This window comes from Gossypium hirsutum, chromosome D01 (genome assembly GCF_007990345.1).
Source record: "Gossypium hirsutum isolate 1008001.06 chromosome D01, Gossypium_hirsutum_v2.1, whole genome shotgun sequence".
Lineage (NCBI taxonomy): Eukaryota > Viridiplantae > Streptophyta > Magnoliopsida > Malvales > Malvaceae > Gossypium > Gossypium hirsutum.
The window spans coordinates 57,840,199-57,867,313 of record NC_053437.1 but is presented as its reverse complement, the minus strand read 5'-3'; the positions used below and the strand labels follow the sequence as shown (position 1 = coordinate 57,867,313).

General features: G+C 33.0%; 3 protein-coding genes and 1 long non-coding RNA gene across 4 annotated transcripts; 2 read left to right on the top strand and 2 right to left on the bottom strand.

Annotated features, from left to right (window-relative positions):
• Window positions 1-934: 934 nt before the first annotated feature.
• On the top strand, window positions 935-1,536 carry LOC121213966 (glutathione S-transferase F9). The gene has a single exon (XM_041087494.1). It carries the CDS (start codon window positions 964-966, stop codon window positions 1,258-1,260), a length of 297 nt encoding a protein of 98 aa, XP_040943428.1. The 5' UTR covers window positions 935-963; the 3' UTR covers window positions 1,261-1,536.
• A 2,658-nt stretch (window positions 1,537-4,194) lies between these two features.
• Window positions 4,195-8,277, bottom strand: LOC107922351 (receptor-like protein kinase 7). Its single transcript, XM_016852345.2, has 2 exons — window positions 5,232-8,277; window positions 4,195-5,130 (listed from the first exon to the last, which is right to left on the bottom strand). The coding sequence occupies exons 1-2, from the start codon at window positions 7,864-7,866 to the stop codon at window positions 4,775-4,777; spliced, it is 2,991 nt and encodes a 996-aa protein (XP_016707834.2). The 5' UTR covers window positions 7,867-8,277; the 3' UTR covers window positions 4,195-4,774.
• Window positions 8,278-11,705: 3,428 nt separating this feature from the next.
• Window positions 11,706-12,305, top strand: LOC121213604 (uncharacterized). The gene has a single exon (XM_041086401.1). It carries the CDS (start codon window positions 11,706-11,708, stop codon window positions 12,303-12,305), a length of 600 nt encoding a protein of 199 aa, XP_040942335.1.
• A 12,030-nt stretch (window positions 12,306-24,335) lies between these two features.
• LOC107921246 (uncharacterized) lies at window positions 24,336-26,395 on the bottom strand. The gene is made up of 6 exons (XR_001690995.2): window positions 26,147-26,395; window positions 25,800-25,929; window positions 25,623-25,702; window positions 25,425-25,519; window positions 25,017-25,116; window positions 24,336-24,916 (listed from the first exon to the last, which is right to left on the bottom strand). It is a non-coding gene; the product is annotated as an uncharacterized lncRNA (long non-coding RNA).
• Window positions 26,396-27,115: the final 720 nt, after the last annotated feature.

Genomic DNA, 27,115 nt, shown 5'->3' with positions numbered 1-27,115 from the left:
TGTTGTGGCTAAAAGCGTTACCAAACTTTGTTTCCAATGATTTCAAGTTGATTGTGAGCAATACTGCCCTATGGTTTCTTTTGATGTTTCCGCATGCCAGGCTGCATTTTGATAACCCAATGAAAGTTTAACTCAACTCACCTCTCATTTCATAGGATATTATGTTTGAGAATGAAATGCCGCAATTTCATGAGTTTATGGAATTGATCTCATATGCATACCTGGAATAGTTTTTTTTTATTTCCTTTCATTTCTTTCTGCTCTTATGCAAAACAAATGGGAGTTTGCTTTATAGCATGTTATTTGATTCAAGGACAAATATTATATAACAGGATATGTTATCTGGTTTGCCAGACTAAAGAAATGCTCCACATGGACACAATGAAAAGACTTCCAGTTCTGTAATATCTGGACTACAAACTAGCAGATTGTGAAAAAACTAAATGCATTTTACTTCTGCAGTTTTTCCTGGAAATTGCTTTCATCTATCTAACCTAATATTTGTGCTCTGCGTATTTGCTGGAGTGCAGTTTTGCAGTTTCTATACAAGAAATCTGTTTTTCTTTTTTGATAGTTGTACTCACAGATATTCTTCCTTGAATTCCTAGATTTGGATCTTGCAAATTAGAGATAATTCACAAGAGGAACTATGAGTTACTTTGGCTGTTGTGAAAAGGATGGCATCTTGTGACAAAATTTGCAAATTTTATGCTCTTAGGTTGTTTTTGCATTTAAATCATATGGCATATTATATTTATGGTTTAGGGATACTGCCTTTAAGTCTTCTTTTTTTGGTTTGATATGGCCAGTTCTAGTTGCTGGAGTGCAGACCTGCGCCAGGCTCCATGCCTGATTGTTCTTGCTTATTCTTCATTGTAATGAAATTATAACTAAAACTTTAATTGAGGTACAAAGCTATTGGACTAGTTTGAATTGTATCTAGTTTGTAAATGAAAAACTCAGATGTTTGCTTCCAAGATGGGGTTCCCTCCTGATGAAAATTTGATCAAGGAAAGCGAGGAAAAGCTAGGCAAAGTTCTGGATATTTATGAGGAGAGGCTGTCAAAGAACAAGTACTTGGCTGGTGATTTCTTTAGCCTTGTTGACCTGAGCCACCTGCCATTTACTCAGTACTTGGTGGGTCAAATGGGAAAGGAATACATGACAACCAGCAGGAAGCATGTGAGTGCTTGGTGGGATGATATTAGCAGCAGACCGTCCCGGCAGAAGGTTCTCCAGCTCTATGCTCCTTCTTTCTAAGAATTGAAAATGATGCAATCTGGGGATGGGGTCTTTTTAATGATGTTTGCTTTGTTGTTTAGCAGTTTGGTTTGGTTTGGGGTCTGGTCTTTGACTGTTTTAAGAGGCTAACTAGTTATCCTATGTTAGTTATACTTACAATAAAATGTTGGTAGGGGTAGGGGTAGGGGGTTACAGTTATCGTTTTGTTTGCCTATGTTTGATATTATGAATAAAGATGAAGAAATCATGGAGATATCAAAGAGAATCAAGTGCACAATTGAATGTGCTTCAAAGTTAAATTTTGTCTTTTATTTTCTATGGTTTTATTACTTATTGATTTTCTTTTTGTTGGTTTAAATCTTCGAAATAATTGTCCAAAAGGTTTTGGTAGTGTTGGCATTGGCATCAATAAAAGTTTGAGCTTACTATGAGTATAATTTGAACCCAAATGTGGTAGTGTTGGCATTGGCATTAATAAAAATTTAAGCTTACTATGAGTATAATTTGAGCTCAAATCACATTTGCGGTCACCCAAATCATATTTGAGGTGATAAATACTTTATCCATCAAGTTAATATAGGATTCAAGTTAATTATGATGTTTATTTATTGTTAATAATTTATACAAACTTATGATTATAAGTAGTGTAAAAAAGGTAAATTATTTACTATGATATCAAACAAGTGAAGTGGCTTATTATAAGTTAATTATATTTATGCAGAATATACTTCTCAAGTTATATTATGATTTTAGTAAATTCATATAAGAATATTTATTATTAAGAATTTTATGAAATTATATATCATTATTAAATTATATTTAATATTAATTATTTTAAATTATATAAATTCATATAAGAATATTTATTATCAAGAGTTTTATGAAATTATATATTATTATTAAATTATATTTAATAATAATTATATTAAATTATACAAATTCATATAAGAAAATTTATTAGTAATAATTATTTTAAATTTTATTAAATCATATATTTTAATTAAAATATATTTAATAATAATTATTTCAAATTATATTTTATAGTATCATATATTATGATTTTAAGTAAATTCATATAAGAATATTGATTATTAAGAATTTTATTAAATCATATATTTTAATTAAAATATATTTAATAATAATTATTTCAAATTATATTTTATAGTATCATATATTATGATTTTAGTAAATTCATATAAGAATATTGATTATTAAGAATTTTATTAAATCATATATTTTAATTAAAATATATTTAATAATAATTATGTTAAATTATATTTTATAGTATCATATATTATGATTTGAGTAAATTCATATAAGAATATTGATTATTAAGAATTTTATTAAATTATATATTTTAATTAAAATATATTTAATAATAATTATGTTAAAATATTATTAAATTATTTATTATTGATATTAATAAGCTTATTAAAATTTAATAACAATAACAATAATCATTTACCAAAACAAATTTATGCTAAGGGTATTCTAGTCATTTTAGTTTTTTCCATTATGCTATTACACCTCTATTCCATTCAACCAAACACAAGATTACTATTACGCCTCTATTCCATTACATTCAACCAAACAGTTGATTTGCCATTACACTGCTATTCAATTACGCCTCTATTCCATTACGCCTCTATTCCAATACAACGAACCAAACGTGCTGCAAGTCTTTCACTACCCACCACGCGGTATTAGCTACATTGATTAGTACAAGCCAGCAATGCTCAAAACAGATGGAAATATAGTGAAATGATCCAAACATACTACAATTAAAAACAAAACAAAATTTAAACTATTTCTTAATAATTTAAGTTTTATTTAATAAATTAAATATTAAATATTAAGTTTAAATTATAAAATCTAATCTCTATATTATTTAAAAATATAATTAGACTTGATATATATAAATTTTAAATATTGAAAAGTATGTTTTGAATTTTTTAAGTTAAAAGTATTTTTTTAATTAATTAATTCATTTCATAAATGAGATCCTGTAATCTGGAAAAAAAAAAGATATAACAAACACTTACAGATGAAGGTGAAGGGCAAACTCTATCAACATATGTTGACAATCGATTTTATCATAAGTCGAACACCAAACTAATGAGAAGAATTAACAAAAAAACCAAACATCTATCAAACTAAAAAGTACGATGATAAATCCATTGCAAAAGCAAAACTAATACTTGTAAAATAAAAACTTATTAAATAAAGGAAAATAACACAATACATATAAACCTTAATTATTTATAAGCCCTAACATTTACAAATGTATTAATTCTTGAGTAAACTATACTCATATCTCAAGGTATAAAACTATTAGTAAGTTTATATTTTAGTCACTTAACTTCAAAAAGTTACAAAATGATCATTGAACTATTCGAAAATTTTCATTGAACTATTAAAATCGTTGTTCTATGTCCTTCTCTGTTCGCATTGTGTACAACAATCAAGAGCTCTCCTTCTCCTTCTCTTTTATAGTTTAATTTTTTTCATGAAACATTTTGAATGTCACGAATCTGCAAACTAAAATCCAAACACGTTTCTTCTTCGATCCCCAACATTGAATATGAGATTGACTTGGAACTCAAGTATGTGCTTTTACTTGTCGATGGATACTGATTTACCATATTGATAATTAAACCGTTGCTTGAAGCTCGCTTGTCAAGTTTTTTAAAAAAAAACTAATAACCCAATGACTTAAATAAAAACTTTTAAATAGTTTGGTGATCATTCTATTAAGTGACCAAAACATAAACGTACGAACAGTTTTAATAAGCTTGAGTGTATTTACTACAAAGAAAGAAATATCTTTTATTTGTGGTCCTCTTTCTTATGTTGTAATAATAAGATGATTTAGTTGTTCCAGCATTCTATTGACGTGGTATTGTTAAAAACTGAAGGAAGAAAGAGAAGTTGAGATCCATACAAGATGAATAATGATCCAAAGACAAGGATTTTAATGCTTTTCTTTTTATATAAATGCAAGGAAAAAGGAAAATTTTGACTTTACTCAAACTGTGTGCTACTGCTATCTATGGAACTCACATTTTGATTCGAAGGTGTCTTCATTATTCATGGCTGAGTTTGAAGTTTGAATCCACGACATGTGAACTTTTGGCCCCCTTCATTACATCCTTTTTTCTAGGCATTAGGCAGGGGAATCCAACCGACATCATCATCATCCATTCTAGCATTTGGTCCCAGAAACATAGCATTTCTTTTATACAAAACTACACCCTTGATTACATTATTTTCTTGAGACAAAACTGCTGCAAATATATTACAAGAAAAAAAAACGCTTCTACACTACATATTTTGATTTATCACCTGCTGTTGCTAAACTAGCTATCTGCTGCAATTTCGGAACTTGAAACTCCAAACTAACTTTGCTCTATTTTATGAGCTGAAAAAAAAAAAACAGCTTCCCAGTGCTTGGTGCTCACTCAGGTTTCCAAATTCCATGGAAGATCAATCTTGAATCATTTCTTGCCACTCTTGTTCCATTCCTCAGTGGAGGCTACTTTTCACCTTTTCCATGAACAATAATATCAGTAAGTTTACAAGGTTCAGCCTCCTCCAGCATTTGAACTACCTTTCTCATGCTAGGTCTAAGTGCCGGAATCTTTGCCGTGCAGTGGACTGCGATTCTCAACACCTTGATGGCATCTTCCTTTGATGCCATCGAGATTTTAGGGTCCAACGCCTCAACCAATGTTTCTTTGGTCTTCAGTTTATTGTAGATCCAATAAACTATGTCCTTGTTCTCTCCAAATTCAGGTTCAACCGGCCTTTTTCCTGTGACCAACTCCATCAACACAACTCCAAAGCTGTAAACATCACTCTTCTCATTGATCTTGCATGTGTATGCATACTCTGCCAGAAAATTATGCAGCAGTAGATGTTAAGTAAGGCACTTGAAGCAACCGTTTGAACAAAAAATATTGAACAGAACAAAACATGAATAAGGAACTTACCAGGAGCCATGTAACCGTGAGTTCCAGCTATAACATGAGTCCAATCCCCTCCACTGCCGTTCTGCACAATCTTTGCAAGACCAAAATCAGCAATCCTTGGCTTCCACTCTTCATCTAACAAAATATTGCTCGACTTCACATCACGGTGTATAACCGGCCTATCACATCCATGATGCAAATACTCTAACCCTTTAGCGGCTCCTATGGCAATGGCATATCTCATCTTCCAGTTCAGCTCCATCTTGTGACATGAGTGCAGCCTGTCCCACAAGCTCCCATTAGGTAGATACTCATAAACCAGTAGATTGCTATCCTCACTTGTGATACTACAGTACAGCTTCACCACATTCACATGCCGAATGGCACTCAATGCCGCCACCTCTGCGTCATATTCTAGTGACCCAGAGTTCCTTGAGTTCCTTTGTGTTAGCATAGCTGTACTGCTATGGTAGTTTTTATGATTGCCGGAATCTGAGGTCCAAATATGCTTCACAGCCAGTTCTTTTCCATCTTCCAGTTCAACTTTATAGACATTTCCTGATCCCCCTTTACCTATCAAATTCTCCGATTTGATCGCATCAATGATATCCTTTTCAGTGAAACTTAGCATACGATATGGTTTCATGTTCCAAGAACCCTGCTTCAATGGATGATCAAGGTTACTCTTCCTTACCTTAATAAACATGTAACATCCTAATGATACAAGCAGGACTAATGCTCCAGCTATGAAACAGGATAAAAATGTTCGAAGATGACTCGATGTACCAGGACTTGACGAACATGGCTGAAAGTCATCAAGATCCGAGCTGCATAGGCCTGGATTCCCCTTGAAGCAATCTTTAAAAGCCTGAATAGATAAAGATTTAGGTATAGGACCAACCAACCGGTTGTTGGACAAGTCAAGAAGGCTTAATATTGAAGGTGACAGAGTAGTTGGAATGTGACCGGAAAGTTTGTTTTCGGATAAATTCAAGGAGTTTAGATTACGTAAAGATCCAATACTCTCAGGAATTTTCCCGGAAAGTGAATTACCAGCAAGGTTTACGTCATTGAGAGAACCACATGAGCCTAATGAATCTGGTATTACACCAGAAAACATGTTTCCATTCAAATAAAGGCTGCCTAGGCGTTTTAGTTCTCCAATAGTTGCTGGAATTTGGCCAGAAAATTTATTCGACGTAAGCTGAATTGAGACTAATGATGTAGCTTGAGAGATTGAAGCAGGCAATTCACCTGAAAACTGATTATTGGCCAAGAACAGTTGTGCAAGAGACTTAGCATTACCAATATCACCTGCCACTGGACCTTCGAACCGATTCATTGTAAGATCAATAATCAAGAGATTCGGCAAACTCCATATTCCAGCAGGGACGGTACCGGATAGCGAATTGTTGTTCACTCGTAAACGAACCAACGACTTACAGTTTGCGTAGCTTTCCGGGAGAGTGCCGTTGAAGTTGTTCTGCAGCAGAAGAAGATCAACCATTTTGCCATTCTTGCACATATCTGGTGGTATAGGACCTGTAAAGAAATTCTCGGAAACATCTATGAAATTGAGATCCGACCATGACCCAATTTTTGGTGGAAGCTGACCCGTAAGCTTATTCCTGTAAAGTGATAGTCCTTCAAGGTGCTTGAATTCACCAAACTCCGCTGGAACCTCTCCTGAAAATTGGTTTTCAAGGAGCTGCAACGAAACAAGGTTCTTCAAGGACCGCAACTCCGATAGGTCGCCTTCCAGTCTATTCATCGACGCATCGAAGTACTTAAGATTCGTGAGGTTTCCGAAGCCAACAGGAATTTTTCCAGACAATGAGTTGTTGTAAAGCTCAAGTTGCCACAGTTGGCTGAGTTTCACAATTCCGGCTGGGATCGGACCCGACAAGCTGTTATCAGAGAGTTCAAGATTTTGTAACAGACTCAGATTCTGAATTCCCTGAGGAATCTGTCCTGTGATGCTGCAATTCGTAAGATAAAGCCAATACAATTTCTCAAGCTTCAGTACTTCCATAGGAAATGGAGTTGCAGCAAAGGGATTATCACCAAGGCTTAAGAAAGTCAATTCCGTGAGATTTTCCAGTGATTTCCAGGGGAAAATCCCGGAAAATCCACTGTTGTTCAAATTCAAGAACTTCAATCCATTTAAAGAAGACAAGTCAGGCACTTCTCCGGAAAAAGCATTGCACCCCCAATCCAAGTACTGTAGGCCAGAACATTTCTTCAGGTCCTCGGAAATCTTGCCATGAAAAGAATTGTTCCCAACATCAATCTTCTCCAATGCCTGCAACTCACAGATCGAATCAAAAGGAAGATACCCAACAATTTGTTGTTGGGGAAGATTGATTTCGGTGACGAATCCGTTGGAATTACAAACAACTCCGCTGAAGTTACATGCAGACTTCCCCTGTGTCCATGAACTGAATACATTAGAATTGGACCTTTCTACTGCGGACTTAAACTTGAGCAATATCTCCACTTCATCAGACTTCACAGAAGAAATAACAAAGATGAATAAGAAAAAGATAAACACAGAAGGCGGCCATTGATGGGAGTTTCGCCGGACCGACATGGCGGAGTAGTGATTATTGACAAGGAAGACAAGTGTTGAAAATGGAAACGCTATAGAGAGTGGCATATAACACCAGGGCGGCTTTATTTGTTTGAAAATTTGAGCTCAATTCACGTGTATAGATACGGATATAACAGTTGGTTAGCCATTTACATGAAAATTAGGATACGTAAGCTGGGGGGGGGGAAAAAATGGAAAATACATACAAAAGCAGTTAGGTACTCATTATACTGTTATATAATCAAGATTTTCACCACGTTTGGTAGGGAAAGGGGCAAAAAAACTGGGTTTAATCTCAGAAGAAAAAATAATAATGAAATGAAGTTGTTGGTCAACAATTCACACTTTTAAAGGACCGAATCCGGAATGGGCCATGCTCCAGCTCTGACATTCACGAAATTGCCAGTCCATTTCCCATCGCATGTACAGTAGACTTGTGATATTATATATATCTATATGTTTTTGTATTCTTTCAGGTATTGTCGACCAAATATCCATCGATAGTCGGCTAATGTGAACCTGATCTGGTTAGCTGAGTATGCGATTAGTCATTAAATTATAGGAATGTGTTTATTTTTATTTAAGTTATTAGATGTCACAAATCTCTTTTTTATCTTCAATCAGATTAATTTAGTTTTAAAGTATTAATATATCATAACGATTATGAATCATCACTTAAAATTAATTAGCGTAATTTTTAAAAAAAAAGAAAGATTTAACAATTGATTGAATTAAATAAAAAATTTTGAATAGTTCGATAATTTAATTATAATTTTTTTAATAAAAATTTATCTAACTAATAATATAATTTACGAGTTTTACAACAATATAATGGTAAATAATTTAATGTGATGGTATGTCTCAACTTTAAATTAAAATAGAAAAAGGGAAAGCATGTTATCTTTAGATTGTCTTGAGCTCCATAATTAACACACATGCTTGTCTCATTATAGGTTCTTCCAGTCAAAGAAAATAAAGTAATTTGATTGATTTTCTTTAATATTTGTGGAATAAAAAATATCTAACTCAGCGAAGTGAGTCATGGAAAAAGAGGAAGGGAAAAAGTGGAAAACTAGTGGCCGCCGCGTTTGACTGAGGTGTCAATGGTTGCCTGCCATATGGAGTTTAGAAACATTAGGGACGAAAAACCAGTGCAATTTCGTCCTTAGGATTGAAGGTCCAGATAATTGGACTTGTCAGTCACCGGCTTCAAAACTCACAACCAAAGCTTCCAGATATTAACGGGTTTTTTATTATAGAAAAAAAAATACTGATATAGAATGTTAGAAAAAAATTTATTAAAATAGGTTACTTTTTCATTAGAACCTATTAGATAGGCGCTAATGAATAAAATAATAATAATTTTTTTTGAATAAAATATAATTTTATACTTTTCCGGGTTAGTATATAACCCGTATAATAGATAGTATTGGCGCCTATCTGGGAGGCGTCAATGGTTGTGTCTACCTGGGAGGCGCCAATGGTTGTGTCATTCTGAGAGGCGCCAATGCTATTATTTTTCCCTATATATACCCCCAACACAGACATAAATTTTACTCCAGAAACGAAAGAAATAAGAAGGAAGGAAGCAGAAGAAAAGAAGGAAGGAAAAGAAGAAAAAAATTAGGTATTTTGGTTTTTCTTTTTAAATAGAATGTAGAGTATTGTTAGTAATTTTATTATTTGAAAGTTATTTTGTCATGTTTTTAATTTTGTTAGCTTCTGAATGAAAAATTTTGCATTAAAATTTTTATGTAATTTGTTTACATTTTGAAACTGTTTTAAAAAATTTGAAATTATTTTTTACAGATCTAGTATTGAAAATGGAGAATCAATTTTTTGTATGCGTTTATTTCGATGGAGAAATTTTGACAACAACTGTGGGATGTATATTTGAATGTCGCAAACAAGTAGCAATGAGATTTGACAGAAATATCTCGTTTGATGATATTAAGGAAAAACTTAGTGAAAAAATTTATAGACGTTGTGGAAGAAGGATATCAAAAGTTTTCTACAACTTTCCAGTTTCAACAGATCCAATAAAATTTACCGAAATGGAACTTGTAGACTATAAAGACGTGGAGACAATGGTCGCTCTTTATTGTGGGAATAAGAGTAACAAAAATGCACCGATTCAGTTATTTGCTGAGTTAGCCAGTGTGGAGGCAACTGAAGATCCCACTCCATTAGGTGAAAAAGATGGAGTTGAAGCGCCGTGTATGGTGGTTCCGGTATCGTATGTTGATAGTCATCACCTATACATGGGATAAATATTGATCTTAATGCTGCAGCCGAGACTGATGTGGTTGGTGATGATGTATACTATAGTAGTGATCCTGTTGATTACGAAGTGGATAGTGAGAGTGATCCTGACGCAGACGAGGTCCCGGATGATATTGACGACGAAGGCGTGAATGAGGATGGAAACGTTAATGTGTCTTCAGTCAGAAACCAGATTCGTCGTATTGTGATACACAATAATCCTGGGGCACACATGTATCGGATAGACCCCGATGCAGCACAGGCAGCTGAGTTTCCGGAGTACCCTGAAATACCACATGCTTATCGAATGGGCGTATATTCTGATCCAGATGAGTTACGCGTGGGCCAGAGATTTGAAAGTAAGGAAGAATGCATGTTTGCGATTAAGTGGTATAGCATGAATATATCAGTAGATTACAAAGTCATCGAGTCTAAACCAACATTATATATTGGAGAGTGTTGGAGGTCGACAGAAGGCTGCAATTGGCAGATACAAGCTGCATTTATGCAGAAGTCGCAGATGTGGAAGATACGAAAATTTGTTGGGCCCCACACATGCACTTCAACAAGTATAACAGAAGATCATCGAAAACTTGACTCCAAAACTATCTGTACATGCATCATGCCAATGGTGAAAGACATGCCGACCATTAAAGTTTCGGTACTGATTGCTGAAATACAAGCACGATTCCAGTATCGAGTATCATACCGGAAGGCATAGATAGCTAAACAGATGGCAATGAAGCAATTGTACAGAGATTTCGATGCATCGTACAATGAATTACAGGGATGGATAGCCGCCATGAGGGAACACGTGCCGGGGACTGTAATTGAGTTGCAGACACGATCTTATTATGGGCCAAATGACTAACTACAATCGAGAAAAAAAAATTTCCATCAGATGTTCTGGACTTTTGGTCAATGTGTGCGTGCATTTCCCCACTGCAAACCATTTGTGCAAGTAGATGGAACCTGGCTATATGGAAAATACACACAGATCTTACTTCTTGTGGTTGCTCAATACGGCAACAGGAACGCACTTCCGATAGCATTTGCCATCGTCGATAAGGAGAACATGGAATCGTGGGAGTTCTTTCTTACCAACCTGCGGAGGTATGTGATTAGCAATGATAATATTTGCATCATTTCTGATAGAGGGAAATGATTAATTGCAGCCATTAGGCGTTCTGGTGTACCATGGAGATCTGTTTACTACATCTGGCACATCGCGGCTAACTTCCAGCGAGATTATAAGAATGCAGACTGGAAGAGACAAGTTGTGAGAATGGGTAAAGAATTACCTTATCTTTTAAATATAAGTTTTAATGTTTTAGAGCAATACTGTAACTTAAATTTTTTTTAATACATATACAGCGTACGAGCTAAAGCCACATATTTTTTGCCAAAGAATGGCCCGGCTTGAGAGTGACATGGAGGGTCAAACCAATACATCTTTCCGGCAGTGGCTGGGTACCATGGAGCCGTGGCAATGGGCTCAATGTTTTGACAAGGGCTTTCGTTATGGTCAAATGACTATAAACTTAGTGGAGGGGATCAACGCTGTGTTATTAAAAACACGACATCTTCCAATTTCATCTGTCTTCTCGGCAACGTTCTACAGGTTGGCTACCTTGATGCCAAGAATGGGTCAGCAACAAGTGAACCAGATGGAGGCGGGACATGTCTTTGTCGAAGGCATTAGGGATGCAATGGTTGTAAACCGTCGAATGGCGAGGTCGATGACAGTAGAAGTATATTCACGACATAATGAAACGTTTCGAGTTACAGAGACCATCGATTGTCGACCCAGTATACCACCTAGGTCCTACGGAGTTGATCTCCAAAATAGACGGTGCGATTGTAGGAGGTTTCAAACACTTCATTTTCCATGTGCACACGTCGTGGCAGCTTGTGCTAAAGTTGGGCTCAATGTAGAACAATTTATCGATGAAGTGTACACCATCGAACGCACGTTGCGTGTATGGGAAAACGAGTTCCCCGTGCTTCCTGACCTATCTACTTGGGAGGTACCTCCGACGACCTTCGAACTAGTCCTAGACATAAGGTTGCGTAGAAACTTGAAAGGTCGTCCGCAATCATCCAGAATCCATAACGAAATGGCCATTAGGGAGAAATCTGACAGGAATTTGTGTGGCGTATGCAGATTACCCGGTCATAATCAGAGTAAATGCCCTCTCCGAAACTACCATGTTGGACAATTGTCTCAATCGGGTAGAAATTGATATGTATTTCATTACATAAATATGGTTTGAATCACAAAATTGTCTACAATTTGTTGCAGTTATGAAGACATTTTTAAACCATTATAATTTTATTTAGATAAAAACTATCATTACATAAATATGAGGTTGTTTATTACAAAAACCCCTAAAATTGATGGTTTGATGGTGTGGTTCTAGGGATATATTTTTGTGGAGTTCGACGCTCACGTTGTGGGCGATTACGGTTATCAACATTCTCCTCGACAGTATGTTGGGGTATGTGAAACATAGATGAATAATCATATGTCTCAAATGCCATCGATGAACTTGATCCGGGAAGAGAAGAGTACGACGGCGGATATTGGCCAGAAGGAGCGGAGTACTGAGGTGGATACGAGGCCACGAAATAGTCATCGCCCCCTAATTCTGGATGATAAGAACTATCCCTAGAATGTAGTTCTGGGTCTGGGTCTGGGTCTGGCTCTAGCTCTAGCTCTAGCTCTGGCTTTGGCTCTGGCTCCGGTGCATGATGCAGATCTCGAAGGGGTTGCGTAATTCGTGTCGTATGCGGAGGGACTACAATCGACCGCCCACCAAACAGAAATGGTTTCCCTGTCTCACAGTACCACTGTATATACTCTAACGAGGGTTGCAAATCCGAAGCACGATCCATCTGAGGTACCCTCCCGAACCGATTGTTCCATATCGTAATATATTCTTCGTGTACTTCTGCCCAATTATCTCCATACCTCCCCTTCTTGCTTATCTCATGGATCTCCCCCAATTGTACTGGTAGTGTCAGGATATACTGTATGCAACCGAACTGCCGGAGTACTCGATTGCCATGATACCACTCCACTACGTTAAAATTGATAATGGGTGCGCTAATGCACCATAGGTTTGAGTGGACGCGGGCAGATGATGGCATAATTGCCATAATTTTTGGAGCAGAATACGACATCCAAATGAACTGTACAATTAATAACATTGTTATATTAACGCAGGTCGAGTGAGATAAAATAATAAAATTAAGTTTATATTCAAAAAACTTACCCCCTCTCCAGCATGATTCTCAATCATTAGACGATATATCGGAGCCGTCGGTGACCTCCCGATACCCGGATTAGTACTCCACCTACGAAAACAAATTGTTAGAATAATATAATATAAAAAAGTCAACTAATTATTATAATGAGTAAAAATTCATCACCTATTAACGAGTGGAAATACATATGATTGATGACTAATGGATGCCAAGAATGGCATCCGGTAAAGTGCCCACGACTGTAGCAGTATAAGGCATCCGCCTATGTCAACCGTAGAAGGATTTGTTGTCCGACAAAGTTCGCGATACAGCATGGCTAAAATTGCGGACCCCCAACTGTATGAACGAGTGTTATGCAAATTGGATAATAAGGGTAAGTACATCAAGTGGACCTTACTGTCGTTTGCATCCGGCATGAGTACACCCCCTATAAGGTGCATAATGTAAGCTCGAACAACCTGCATCACCTCTCATTCATTAGTAGTACTTGGCAAATGCTCAAAATTGGCATGTAGCCATGAAAATCTCAAACTGGTAAATTTCCCCTGACTTGGCGAGCGTCCAAGTAATTCATTGCAAAGGGTAGCCGGCCTAGAGATTGAACTTACGCCCGTGACCGCATTCCCGTCTATGGGAAGCTCGAATTGTACTGCAACATCCTCTAGAGTGACGGTACACTCTCCGCACGGCAAATGAAATGTGTGGGTCTCCGGACGTCATCGCTCGACTAAAGCGGAAATCAAGTCGTATCGCAGATCAAAAGTTTGAATCAATACCGTTGATCCGAACCTGGCTAACTCTAAATATGGTATTAGGCGTTCATCTGGCTGAAACCCTACACTATTAACACGGCCCCTCAATGCGCGGTACGGACCCTGACATTATTAAATTAGCAAAATAGTTAATACAATATAATTTAATTCAACAAATAACATGAATATCAAAAATAAATTTTATTACCATCTCATTAATAGTACTTGATATGTGATTATTATTATTAATTAGAGACCCCATTTCCTGCAAATCTGCAATAAAAAAATGAATTCAGTTAATTTGTTTCAAAAAATCAATAATTACTGTTAAATAAATACAAAATCAAATAAAATTTAATTATATAAAATTTACATTATATAAAAATTAAATGAGTTAACAACAACTATATGATTAAAAAAGTCAGTTATAATTAAACTTTTAATAAAATGATTTTTAATTTTTTTATAATTAAACTTTTAATGAAATGATTTTTAATTTTTTTATAAACTTTATATGTTAAACTCACCAAATACTAAACTAAACACAACAACTTATAGCTTAATCCTAAATTACTAATAAATTAAATTTTAAATAATTACAAACACAAAAATTTATAACATAATCCCAAATTACTAACAAATTAATTATAAAATAATTACAAAATTCATACAAAAAATTACAATATTACAATATATTCCCACATTACAATATTCATACAAAAAAATTGCAATATTCATACAAAATTATAATATTACAATATTCATACAAAAAAATATAATATTCATACAAAATTACAAAATTACAATATTCATACAAAAAAATTGCAATATTCATACAAAACTATAATATTACAATATTCATACAAAAAATTATAATATTCATACAAAATTACAATATTCATACAAAAATTACTAATCCAAGACTATAAATACAAATTTAATTATAAAATATTTACAATATTCATACAACATTACAATATTCATAAAAAAATTATAATATTCATACAAAAAAGTTAAAATATTCATACAAAATTCTAATCTAAACTATAAACACTAAATATAGATAATTTATAATTAATAATTAATAACAAAAAATTCACAATATCTTCTAAAATATATCCTAAAAAATTCACAAACATAAACTTTTTAAATTATAAACAAAATTATTTATTAAAAAAATACATTATCTTTTTTTTTCTTTCTTCTTCTTCTTCTCCTTTCTCTCTTTTTTTTTCTCTACCGTGTGGCGTTGGGACCATTTGCAATTACTTATAGGCAAAAGAAAAAAAGCATGAAGGGACAACACATGCAGCAGCATGCAGGGGCTGCAACGGTGGGCAGAGGGCACCATTGGCGCCTACTAGACAGGCGCCACCCGACCCGACCCGACCCGACTGTATTTTGACCCGTATTTTTTTAAAAAAATTAAAAAAGTATAAAATTATATTTTATTCAAAAATATTATTATTATTTTATTCATTGGCGCCTATCTAATAGGCTCCAATGAAAAAGTAACCTATTTTGGTAAAAAAAATTTCTGACATCCTATTTCAGTATTTTTTTCTATACTATTTGTGTAAAAAACCCGATATTAACTCCTTAATAAAGCAACTTAGGTTTTTTTTATAAAAATATCCAAAACTTTTGATTATTTATAAAAATAACCATTTTAAAAATTATGTATAAATGACTTGTTTTGAACAGTAGACATCGGCGGCGTCATTGCCATTAGCGTCATCACCTCTAATTTTTATTAAAAATTGATTTTTTTAAGTATCGTCGTTGCCATTGGCGACATCAGACTGAAGTATAATTATATAAAACATTCATGGACCTAATGAAACAATTACCCTTTTAGATTAGATGGAAAAAAAGGTGCCCATTCGAATAAAAATAACAAAAATAAACTTTTAAAACTATATAAAATTCTTATTTAAATTACCCAAATATATCCTTTAAAAAAATTTTACAACCAGGTTTAATAAGTTGTAATGTGTTCCGTACATATTAACTTCTATTTTCTTAATTTAATACTTATATTAAGTATTTTATTAAGTTAATGTCATCTTTAATTGAATCAATTATAAAATCTTAGAAACATTACTTCTTTTAAATTATAATTAATATTATAATGGTGACATTTTTATCTTTTCATTTTTTATATCATCTTTAAATAAAACAATTATAAATTATAAATCCAATGATTGAACCGTGTTCAATAGTATTAAAATACAAGTTTATTATCGCTACACCTATATTCTTTATAAAATAAATTTTATACTAAAAATATTTTCTTTCACTCACATAGTGGGTGTGACAAATCTAGTATTGGTAATGTTAGTGATTTAGTTAGTGTCACCGGTTAACTCGACATCAACCTAATATTGATGATATCTACGTGATAAACAATTATAGTGTATTTAAGATTCTTAATATGATGTATTTGTGTGTTAAAATTTCATTTACTCACAATTTAAAATTTTTTTTTCATTTTAATATCATACATATTGTACATGTTATTATTAATTAGTTTTAAACCATACATTCTATTATTTATCTTATTTTATTTTTAAATATCTCTATATCCTAAATATGTAGTTTTTACACCATAATACATACTTATCTAACTAGGTATCTGAGAGTAAACCCTCTCTTTATTTATTTTATTTTGTATTTTTTTCTCTTTTTAAGATGACCAAAGAGCCTATTCTAATGTGTCTATTATAATGTAGTAAAAGACAAAATTTGCATATCTTTCCTCTTCTTTTTTATTTGTTCACACTGCGGATTCTCACATTCAAAAAGAATGTTAATACTTCATACATACTTAATTAAAAGATTAAAGTAGTTGGTTGAAAGGCCCAACAAAAAGACGGGTCTAGAGGAGTTCAAGGATAGAAATAACCAAGACTCATCTCAGCTACAGTACAAATAGAAGCCGATCCCCTTTCATTTATTTATTTGTATTCTCTTTCATATTCCAATTCTTCATTCCCTTCTATGTGACTCTCTAGAGTTCACCTAAGTGATGTGCGCAATACAAGGTTTATAGTACAGAACCCTTGTTGTTCATCCTATTATCTCGGCTCGTCCGAAATAAAATAAATAAAAAAGTCTCTTCAAAAACCGAGAATCTCAATGATGTATTGTCTTTTATTTCTTTTTATTTACATGTGATATTGTATCTTATAATTTTAATATACTTGGTAATTTCTAAATATCAATTGCGAAACTCCAATATAGCATAAAATAGGGTAATTATTCTAAAATAAAAAGATAATTATGGAGTGGTATTTGGTATACTGATAAATTTTTTTTGTCAAAAACAAGGTATCCAATCGCCAGTAACAGTAACTAATTCTCTCATCATGAGTTATCTTCAAAGATATAAACGACTAGCTATATAGTGTGTTTCATTCTCATGAGTAGGATCAAACCTCCAACCATATGATTAATGGACGAGATGAGCAACCAACACACCACACCTTGTGGTTACAAAAAATTGTCAGTTGTCTTAGTCTTGGCAAAAAAAAAACCTCGAATCTCATGGGTTTTGACCTGACCCGATCCTTTAGGGTCGGATTCTTTTTTGAAAATTTGAATTTGAGGCAGGTTGAGTTGGTGGAATTAGAAAAAAAATAGTCAAGTTGGGGTTGGGTCTAATACTCACCCGCCCTGATATATTTACAAAAATGCCTCATAATATATATTAACTTTTAAATCTAAACTCAAAAAGAAGTTTCTTTCCTTGAGAGTTAAAGTCATGTAGGAACAAATTGATCAAGCTTCGAGTCCTATTCATTATCATCCCTAATACTACTGTAACACCCCAAACCCGGCCAAAACATTAGGACCGAATCTGGTGATGTCACATTGTAACACCCCTTACCCGTATTCAACGCTGAATAGGGTATGAGGTATTACCATAATAAATACACTTATAAACATATTAAATCGAGTTATAAAATTTCATCCAAATTAAAAACTTCCAAATTATTATATTTGAGACGCTAATTAGGGTTTACGAGGCCCAATACATACCCATTCATATGCTCAATATATTCGTTAAATCAATCCAATATTAAAGAATCCACTTTAAGTCAGAATCAATATTAATCACAATCATAAATCTTTTCATGTTAATTTCATATATCATTAACTGAAATTCGAATGTCAATTTACAAATATGCAATTCACTAACATATCTTGGTATACACAATATTTAATTGATGAAATCATTTAATTGAGCTAAATTTCATGTTCACTCTAAATTTTCTTCTAAATCCATAAATGCTTTCACTTACCATTTACCTAACCAATTTCTCGAACCAAGCTATCAGACAACAATAATACATCACCTGTGCTTCATGAATTCAATGTTCGAATCTTATCACCATCAAATCCATGTCATTCGAATACTTAAAGTTTATTCAAGCATATATTATTACGTTTCATATACCAAGCATATGTCAAAACTACGAATACGCAATCAATTCATTTGTCATTTATTTGAATAGAAAAATAATCTCAAAATTCATAACATTCCATTACTTAAGATATGCCATAAAACACTCCTTTAACATAAACTAGCACCATGGCCGAATTTTCATTATGCTATTTATTACCCTTTTTCCGAATCACATAGCAAAATATTACAAATATGTATATATTTGAATACAATAATTATGCATCAACTTACCACCATGAGTTAATTCATGAGCCACTCATGATATCATTTCATGCCAAATATACCGCACACATATGCTATGAAACTTTATTTTCTCTCATGAGCTTATCATGACCAGTAATGCACCAATATAAGCATCACTCCTATTTCAACGTTTATCGATTATAATCAGACATATAACCAATTATACACAATCCATTCATATACTTTATTTTCCTCCTTCTCCTCTCCATCCCACATCCTTTATGTATATAACATGCTTAAATAGCATTATACAAAATTTTACTATTCACTTATATTTAAATTCAAAGCTGTCTATTTGAGTCAAAGTCACTAAATCATTTTTATCCGGTGCTACAGAGCTCCAAATTAAGATCCGTTAATTTTACCCTAAACTAGACTCACATATCTTTCTATCATAAAATTTTCAGAGTTTTTGGCTTGTCCAATTAATACAGTTTATTCTCTATTTCACTGCTCAACATCTCTGACCTCTCTTCACTAAAAATGAATTATCTTATTATACAAAATTAGGATAATATTTCCATTTATTTTCTTTGAAAATAGACTCATTAAGGATTATAAGCATATAAATTATAACTCATAATTATTTTTTTTTACAATTTTTAATTATTTTCTAAAGTCAGAACAGGAGATTCCGAAATCAATCCGACCCTGCCTCACTAAAATTAAATATCTCAAAATAGGTAACTCTTTTTCTTGCTCTGTTTCTTTTATGTAAAAATAGACTCATTAAGATTTCATTTCATATCTTATTCACTCTCTAATTCAATTTCCATCTTTTTTGATGATTTTTCAAAGTTACACAATTGTTGCTGTCTAAACTGTTTTGTTGCAAAATGTATTTTTTTCATAATTTCACTTTTTCACTACCTCAATTCCATTGAATTTTTCACATCTCATTCCAATAATTCATTTCAATTCATATAAAATTCCTTAAATTCATCACTATATTCAAAGCACTCTAATTTCTCATTTCCAATTTCAAGTCAATCTTCAACTTAATTCCACATATATATTCATCATTCAATTACACTTAGTCAATTTTCCGATAAACACTTCGGAATAATAACAGATACATGGTAGAATCAACACATAGCAATCACCTTATAATCAATGATACCCGGTTCACATAGTAGCCTGCACATAGTACTACACATGTGACCATTTTCATCTGATACACGTAGTAGCTTGCATATAGTACTACACACGTGATCGAAGCTATCCGATACGTATAGTAGCCTTCACATAGTACTACACATGCGACCTATCGTTCCGGTACACGTAGTAGCCTGCACATAGTACTACACATGTGACCTATCAACTTCACTTGTATCTCTTTCATTCCGAAGGTTCAACTGGGAATTCTCACTTTTTTTCACTTTTTCTCACTTTTCTTTTTACCAATCAATGTCAATTTCTCATCTTTATCAATTTATAATAACATATTTAACTTATATAACATTCACATTATTCAATCCAGTCCAAAAATCACATTTTGGAAAAATTACATTTTTGCCCCTAAAGTTTCACAAAATTATGATTTTGCCCCTAGGCTCGAAAATTAAACTTTTTTTCCTTTTTCTTATGTTTTATGACATGCTGAACATTTTTTCCTTCTATGGAAACATCAAATTCTCACTCTAACACTTACTTATGAACATTAGGTATTTTTACCGATTATGTCAATTTACTCGTTTTAACTTAAAATTGGCTAGCAAAAGTTATTTAACATAATTTCAAGCTTCATATTCTACCATAAAAAATCAAAATAAACACATTTCACCTACGGTTATTTTTCCAAATATGAACCCTAGGTTAAATTATTGCTAGAATAAGCTAAATTAAGTTACTAAGACTCCAAAAATGTAAAGAACATTAAAAACGGGGCTTGGAATCACTTATCATGGAGCTTGGAAGCTTGAAAACCCTAAATATGGTTTTCCCCTTGCTTTTTTCGTTCACCATGTAGAAGATGGACAAATTTTTGGCTATTTTGGCCTTTTTAATTCTTTTAATTACTAAATGACCAAAATGCCCCCAACTTAAAAATTTCCTATTTCACTTATCTCTTGTCCATTTTTGTCCAAAAAGTTAACCAATGGTCTAATTTCCATTTAAGGACCTCCAATTTAAAATTTCATAACAATTGGACACTTCTAACATGTAGAACTCAAATTTTGCACTTTTTACAATTTAGTCCTTTTAGCTAAATTGAGTGCCCAAACGTCAAAATTTTTGAACGAAATTTTCACAAAATCATTTTGTGAAATTGTAGACCATAAAAATATAATAAAAAATAAAATTTTCCTCATAGGATTTGTGGTCCCGAAATCACTATTTTGACTAGGCCTAAAATCGGGCTGTTACAACCACTCTCTTAAGTTTTAACTTTATGGAATTTTAAACTATAAATGATTATTTAATACAATAATTTTTTATTTTATAATTTAATTGAAATATCATTATATGTTTCATATATTAACTTCTTATTTTTAAACATTAAAAAAAATAAATGATGGATAATTTTACCATCAATATATCAAATAAATATTCAAAATAAGTTCTAAGTAGGGTTTAACATTAAAAAAAAAACCTCAACAAACCTAAAATCGATACAAATCGAAGTACTTGGACGATTTATGGAATGCAAGTTTAAAAATTGCGAGTATCCAAAATTGAATTGATAATTTTATTTAATATATAATTATTTTTATTATATAAAATTAAATATTTTATATTTAAAATAGTGAAATAACTTGACATTCTTGAAAATTATTTTTTAAAAAATATTTATGAAAAAGACCTTAAAATTTTGTCAAATAATATTCAAAAGCCATAAAACAAAACCCATTTTATCAAAATAAGCCTAGAAAATGGAAAAATAAAGAACCGAGCCAAACCAAATTATGGACGGTTTAAAGAAAATATAAAAAACTTGATTGAACTGAATTAATATCACCCCTAGTTCTAAGTACGGGTATAATTGAGCTGAGTCAAGCCCGAATACTGCCAAGCTTGAGCTCAAGCTTGACACGAAATTCATAACTCAATACTCAACTCGAGCTCGATTGAATACCTATTTTTAAGCTCGAGCTCAATTAAGTTTGTTTACCAATTTCTATACTCAAGTTCAACTCAATAATTAAGTTTTGAGTTAATAATATAAATTAAGAATAATAACGTAATTTAATAATATAAAAATATAAAAAACTTGTTAAGACTTACGAGTTATTCAAATAAAATATTACTAAGCTCGATCAATAGCTCGAACTCAATTTTATAATTATCGAATTCAATTCAAATATTTGTCACGATTATTCGTTGAAGCAACGTATAGCTAACTTGTTTTTTTGTCAAGTTCTCAACACATTTGGTGAGTCAGATTTGTGGAATATTTTGACGAATGATTAAGAAATTGTCTCAATCTAACAAACCCTAACCCAGAAAGATAGACATTGAAATCTTTGACATATCATATCACCTTTTTCCATAAATATTTTATGGATTTCTTTGATTTGGAACTTGCTTTTAACTTTAAGCTTAAATCATTCAAAGTTTGCAATTATTAAAACAATAAAATTATGTGAGTGAGTGACATGTCGCAGTGTGGTGAAATAAGATTCCCCTTAGGTTGCCAGCGCTACAACATTGAAAAGAAAGAGTAGATGAAGTGAGTCTACTTCTACTTGTCAATACTATGAAATAACTTGTTAGACTTTCTGCCTCTACTTTGACTAACAAGCAATTTATAAATTTTAAATTCGATTGATGGCTTTGGATTTCATCCTGTTCAAAAAATAGATTTAAAATATTGATAAATATTAATCTTGGGTTTGTATTATTTTTTAAAATTATTTTATTATATAAAGTAAAATATATTAAATACTCTAAAAATATTAAAATAAATATTTCTCAATAATTTTAAAAGATATGTATTCGGGTTAAGTCAAAAAAATTTACTTGAAACTTGGTCCATTTAGAAAATAAATTTTATCTAAGCTCATATTTTAAACTTATGTTTTTATTCAAACTCTCTTATTTTTCGAGTGGATCTGTTACTAGTACTTAAAGTTTTTACTCGATTTCAATTTTTGAATAATTTTATAATTATTTTCTTTCAGAAAAAAAATAATGAAATTTATCCATTCATTTATCTATTTAAATGATTTGTTCAGCTTGCGTCATCAACTAATTGAATCTCAATTGTAAACTTATAAATCTTTTATTTTTATAAAATAATAAATGTTATTTTGTGGGTAGTATTGTCAGCTTGCCACCTTCTCTGCTCTATTGAGCATGTGCTATTTTTTTTCCAGCGTCTCAGGCAGTGTGGCGTGTTTCTAGCTTTTGCTATGTCCCAAACGAGGTTGGATTTGGCTAGTTTGCGCAATGGTGGCAGACTGTTTATGAAAAATTACCCCAACTCCAGGCATCAAAGGGAGTGGAACTCATGGCATCCATTTGCTGGGAGATTTGGAAGGTGAGGAATATGTGGCATTTTGATGGCAAACAGGAAGACCCTCTAAATGTTTGGGAAAAAAGCCTCGGCAGGCCACCATCAACTAATCGAGTTCATGACAGTCCAGCCTAACATTGCCATAAATTCGGGAAGGACAAAACCGCCACCCCAAGTTGTAAAGATCAATTGTGATGCTTCTCCAAAAGGGAAAAATCGAGAAGCAAGGGTGTCCGCAATTGCCAAGAACAGCAATGGAGATATTGTAGGTGGAACCAACGCGTTGATGCATGAGTCTACAGCATTAGCGGCTGAAGCCCAAGCTATACTTGCGGCTGATAACAACTGATTCAATGCTTATCGAAAAGAACCAGTGCCCTTGGGAGATTTTTGCGATTGTTGAAGATATTTTATCTATAGTTTCTAGACTTAGGCTCCGTTTGAATGGGCGGTGTGTTTAGCTCCGGTGAGGTTAAAAATAGCGGTGGTGGTGAGATTAGTTACTGTAGCGGTGAGATTGGATACTGTAGTAGTGAGATTAGAAACAGCGGTGGAGTGTGTGTTTGGATTCAAACGCAGCTGTAGCGGTGAGGTGAAAATAGAAAATGACTTTTAAGGACATTAGATTAAAAATAATATATAACAGAAGTTTTTAAAATTATTTAACAATTACAAAATTAATAAATTATTAAAAATTATTAAAATTATATTTATTTTCAATAATAAATAATTAAAAATGAATTAAAAGTAGAGAAAAATTCAAAAATTTATTTTATTTAATATTTCAAAATTAATCATATATTTAATTATAGGGGCTCAATTCATTATTGAAAGATTATTGTTGTTGACATAGCAAGAATGTCAAACACCAGACATAGCAAGAATAATAAAAAGATATACGCTGAAATAGAATGTTGTTGACATTTTAAAAAGTATTTGTAACAAGCTCCCTGACAATTTGAACATCACCAGACAATGAACACAAGAGAATGAAATGCAGATCAGCATACATACAACATAGCATTTTAAAATACAACATAAAACTGAATTCATCCTGTGCACCATCCTTTGCAACAAAAGAAAACCATTCAAAACAAAGACTTATTGATCAGACCATTGAAGAGTCATAAAAGAAGTCACAGGAGTCTAACAACAAAAATTCCCACTGCAAGCATCTTTAGAAGCAAAAGTTTGCAGCATTGATCATAAAACATTTAGCTAGTGAATTCACTCAGACATGCATTTCATTATATCGCCAAAGGACCAACTATCACCTAACGATCCATAAAATGGGGCAACAATAAACAACAATTTCAAGCATTGTAAAAAATTTTAAGACCAATCTCTTCCTATTCACAGCATCTGATTGAGATTTGAGGAGCTCATGAGACCAAACTATGCCCTCAGACTCTTGTTCCTTCTTCATAGACTTCAGTTTTACATTCTCCAAGTCTCTCAGTTTCACTGTTTGAAGTACTTGAATCCTGAGACAATGACTCACTATTTGATGAATCACCTTCTGAGTCCACTTCATCATCTCCATCTGTAATCGTAATGTATTATGCATAAAGTACATGTTATACAAGGATTGATCATACCGCCCCAGAGTAATCTCTTCCACCACAAAGTAAAAACATGCCATCCGAGCGGGCACTAGCAGTCGCATACCTATAACAAAAGTAGAGGTAATTGGAACATCTAGAACGCAAATTGTGCAAACATACACAAGTTGATGGCTTGTTTATATTATTGAAATAAACAAACTCACATTCTAGGAGAAGGCCTATCGCCTTCAGGGTTTAGTCTCTGCCATACATATGGTTTCTGGCCAGTATCCAAAGCCCATGCATCTGAAAGAACTCATTTTCCTATTTAAAAATAAAAGAACCATTGCTCAAATGTTAATGCAACCAAATAAACATCACCAAGAGGAAATCACCGGATGAACACGAAAAATCACAAATTGACAATGCTTTGATCTTAGTTGCCACATAATAAGACAAGCAATATATATAAGTCATCCCAAAGGATTTACTAGCATAAGGATATTGCTGTAGAAGAATGAAGAGTGATCATCAAAGTGAATAAGTTGACCAATATCCAAAACTTCTTGTTTCAATGCATTCAGGTCACTTTTAACAAAATTAAATAAAGCTGGAAAGTGAAATGTTCATACCATCATTGCCGCTTACAGTGACAAGATATCTCTGTGCAACCAAATCCATAACATGGCCATAGCGAGGTCCAGGTCCCTGCCCTTGCACAACAACGCTAGCCAAAAATAAACCGCCAAATTGGAAATATAATTAGATTATATCAAAACAACAACAATTCGCGATGAGAAATAGCCAAAAACCAAAGAACTGGAACTCACCGATTCCATTTAAACTTATCATTGGTCAGATCAAGCACGTAAAGATCATCAGTAGAATGACCAGCTGGTCCTATTACACCCTAGCCAATGAAACAAATAAACCAATAAAATAACCAATACACCATAAAATGATATAAATGCAGCAATCTTTAATGATGATTCTACTGTTTTACAGACCTGAAACACAACCATGGTGCCAACCGCGGCTGTAGCGTAAGCAGCCCTAGGTGAAGGCGGCTCTCCAGCTGGTTTGATTCTACAGTTTCATGGCATCGGTGTATCTCAATTCACCAGCAATAGTTAAAATCTGCAAAAGGAGAAATGCATGTTAACCCGTAAACAGTCACCACCATCACCTTGACCAAACTGATTTGCAACCCAATGGGAAGGGGAAAGGGAAGGGGAAGGGGAAAGGGGAGAAGAACGGTAACCAAACATCAGAAGAAACAAAAGAGGGAAAAAAAAAGGAAATAATATGGGTAAAAGAGGAAAATAAAAAGCAACTGAAGTTGCTAAATTCTTACCGGACCAAAAATCGCCAGTTGATTTTGGGCTGACCAGCGTGGTGGAGGCTGCTTCTCACTGGACTGGCATGTTGAACCAAAGGGCTGACCAGTGAGGTTGCTGCCAGTTCCCCTCCCCCCCAACTGCACCTCACTGGTATGCAATGACAAACCAAAGGAGCCTTTAGAGATTTATAATTTAAGTTTGTCAAAAGATATTCTATCTTGTCCGTCAAACTGCGTTCAAGTTCCACTTGTGGAACTAGTAACACTCTTGTAATTTGCTTGGTGTTACCATTTCAACTAAAGGGCGAATATACTTGAGAGGTCCCTTTATTATAGGAATTTGATTAAATTAGTCTATCAATTATTAAATATATCAATTTAGTCCATATACTATTAAAAAGAATCAAATAAGGCCAAATTGAAATAAAGCTAATATTTACAATTTAAAAAAATTTATTGTATAGTAGAGTTAATACTTTTAAAGCATTTATGGTTTTATAGATGAAATCTTTTGTTTAAAAATTCAAGACATTTTTATCCAGTAATTGTTAGCTATGTCATAGTTTTGTCTTATTTGATTCTTTTAATAGTACATGGACTAGTTGATCCATTTAATATTAGAGGGATGAATTTGATCTAGTTCATATGATACAAGGACCTCCCAAGTACTTTAACATCAACTAACATATTGAGAATGGAAAAAAGCTTAATTACAAGATTAGACCTCTACTGAATGTTAAAAGTTCAATTTAATCCATAAACAAAAATCAAAATTCAAACTAATCTCGAAATTAAACTAACAATTCAAATAAGTTTATGGTCCATAAAAATATTAAAAATCCAAATTTTATCCTTTCATGTGAAATTTTTGAAATAATTTATTATAAAAAATTATCGAACTTATCTCGATTCGGTGGAAAATTCAAAAATCCAAAAATTTTGAGGCATTACGATTGTAGTGCAAGAAGATAACTTGAATTAGTA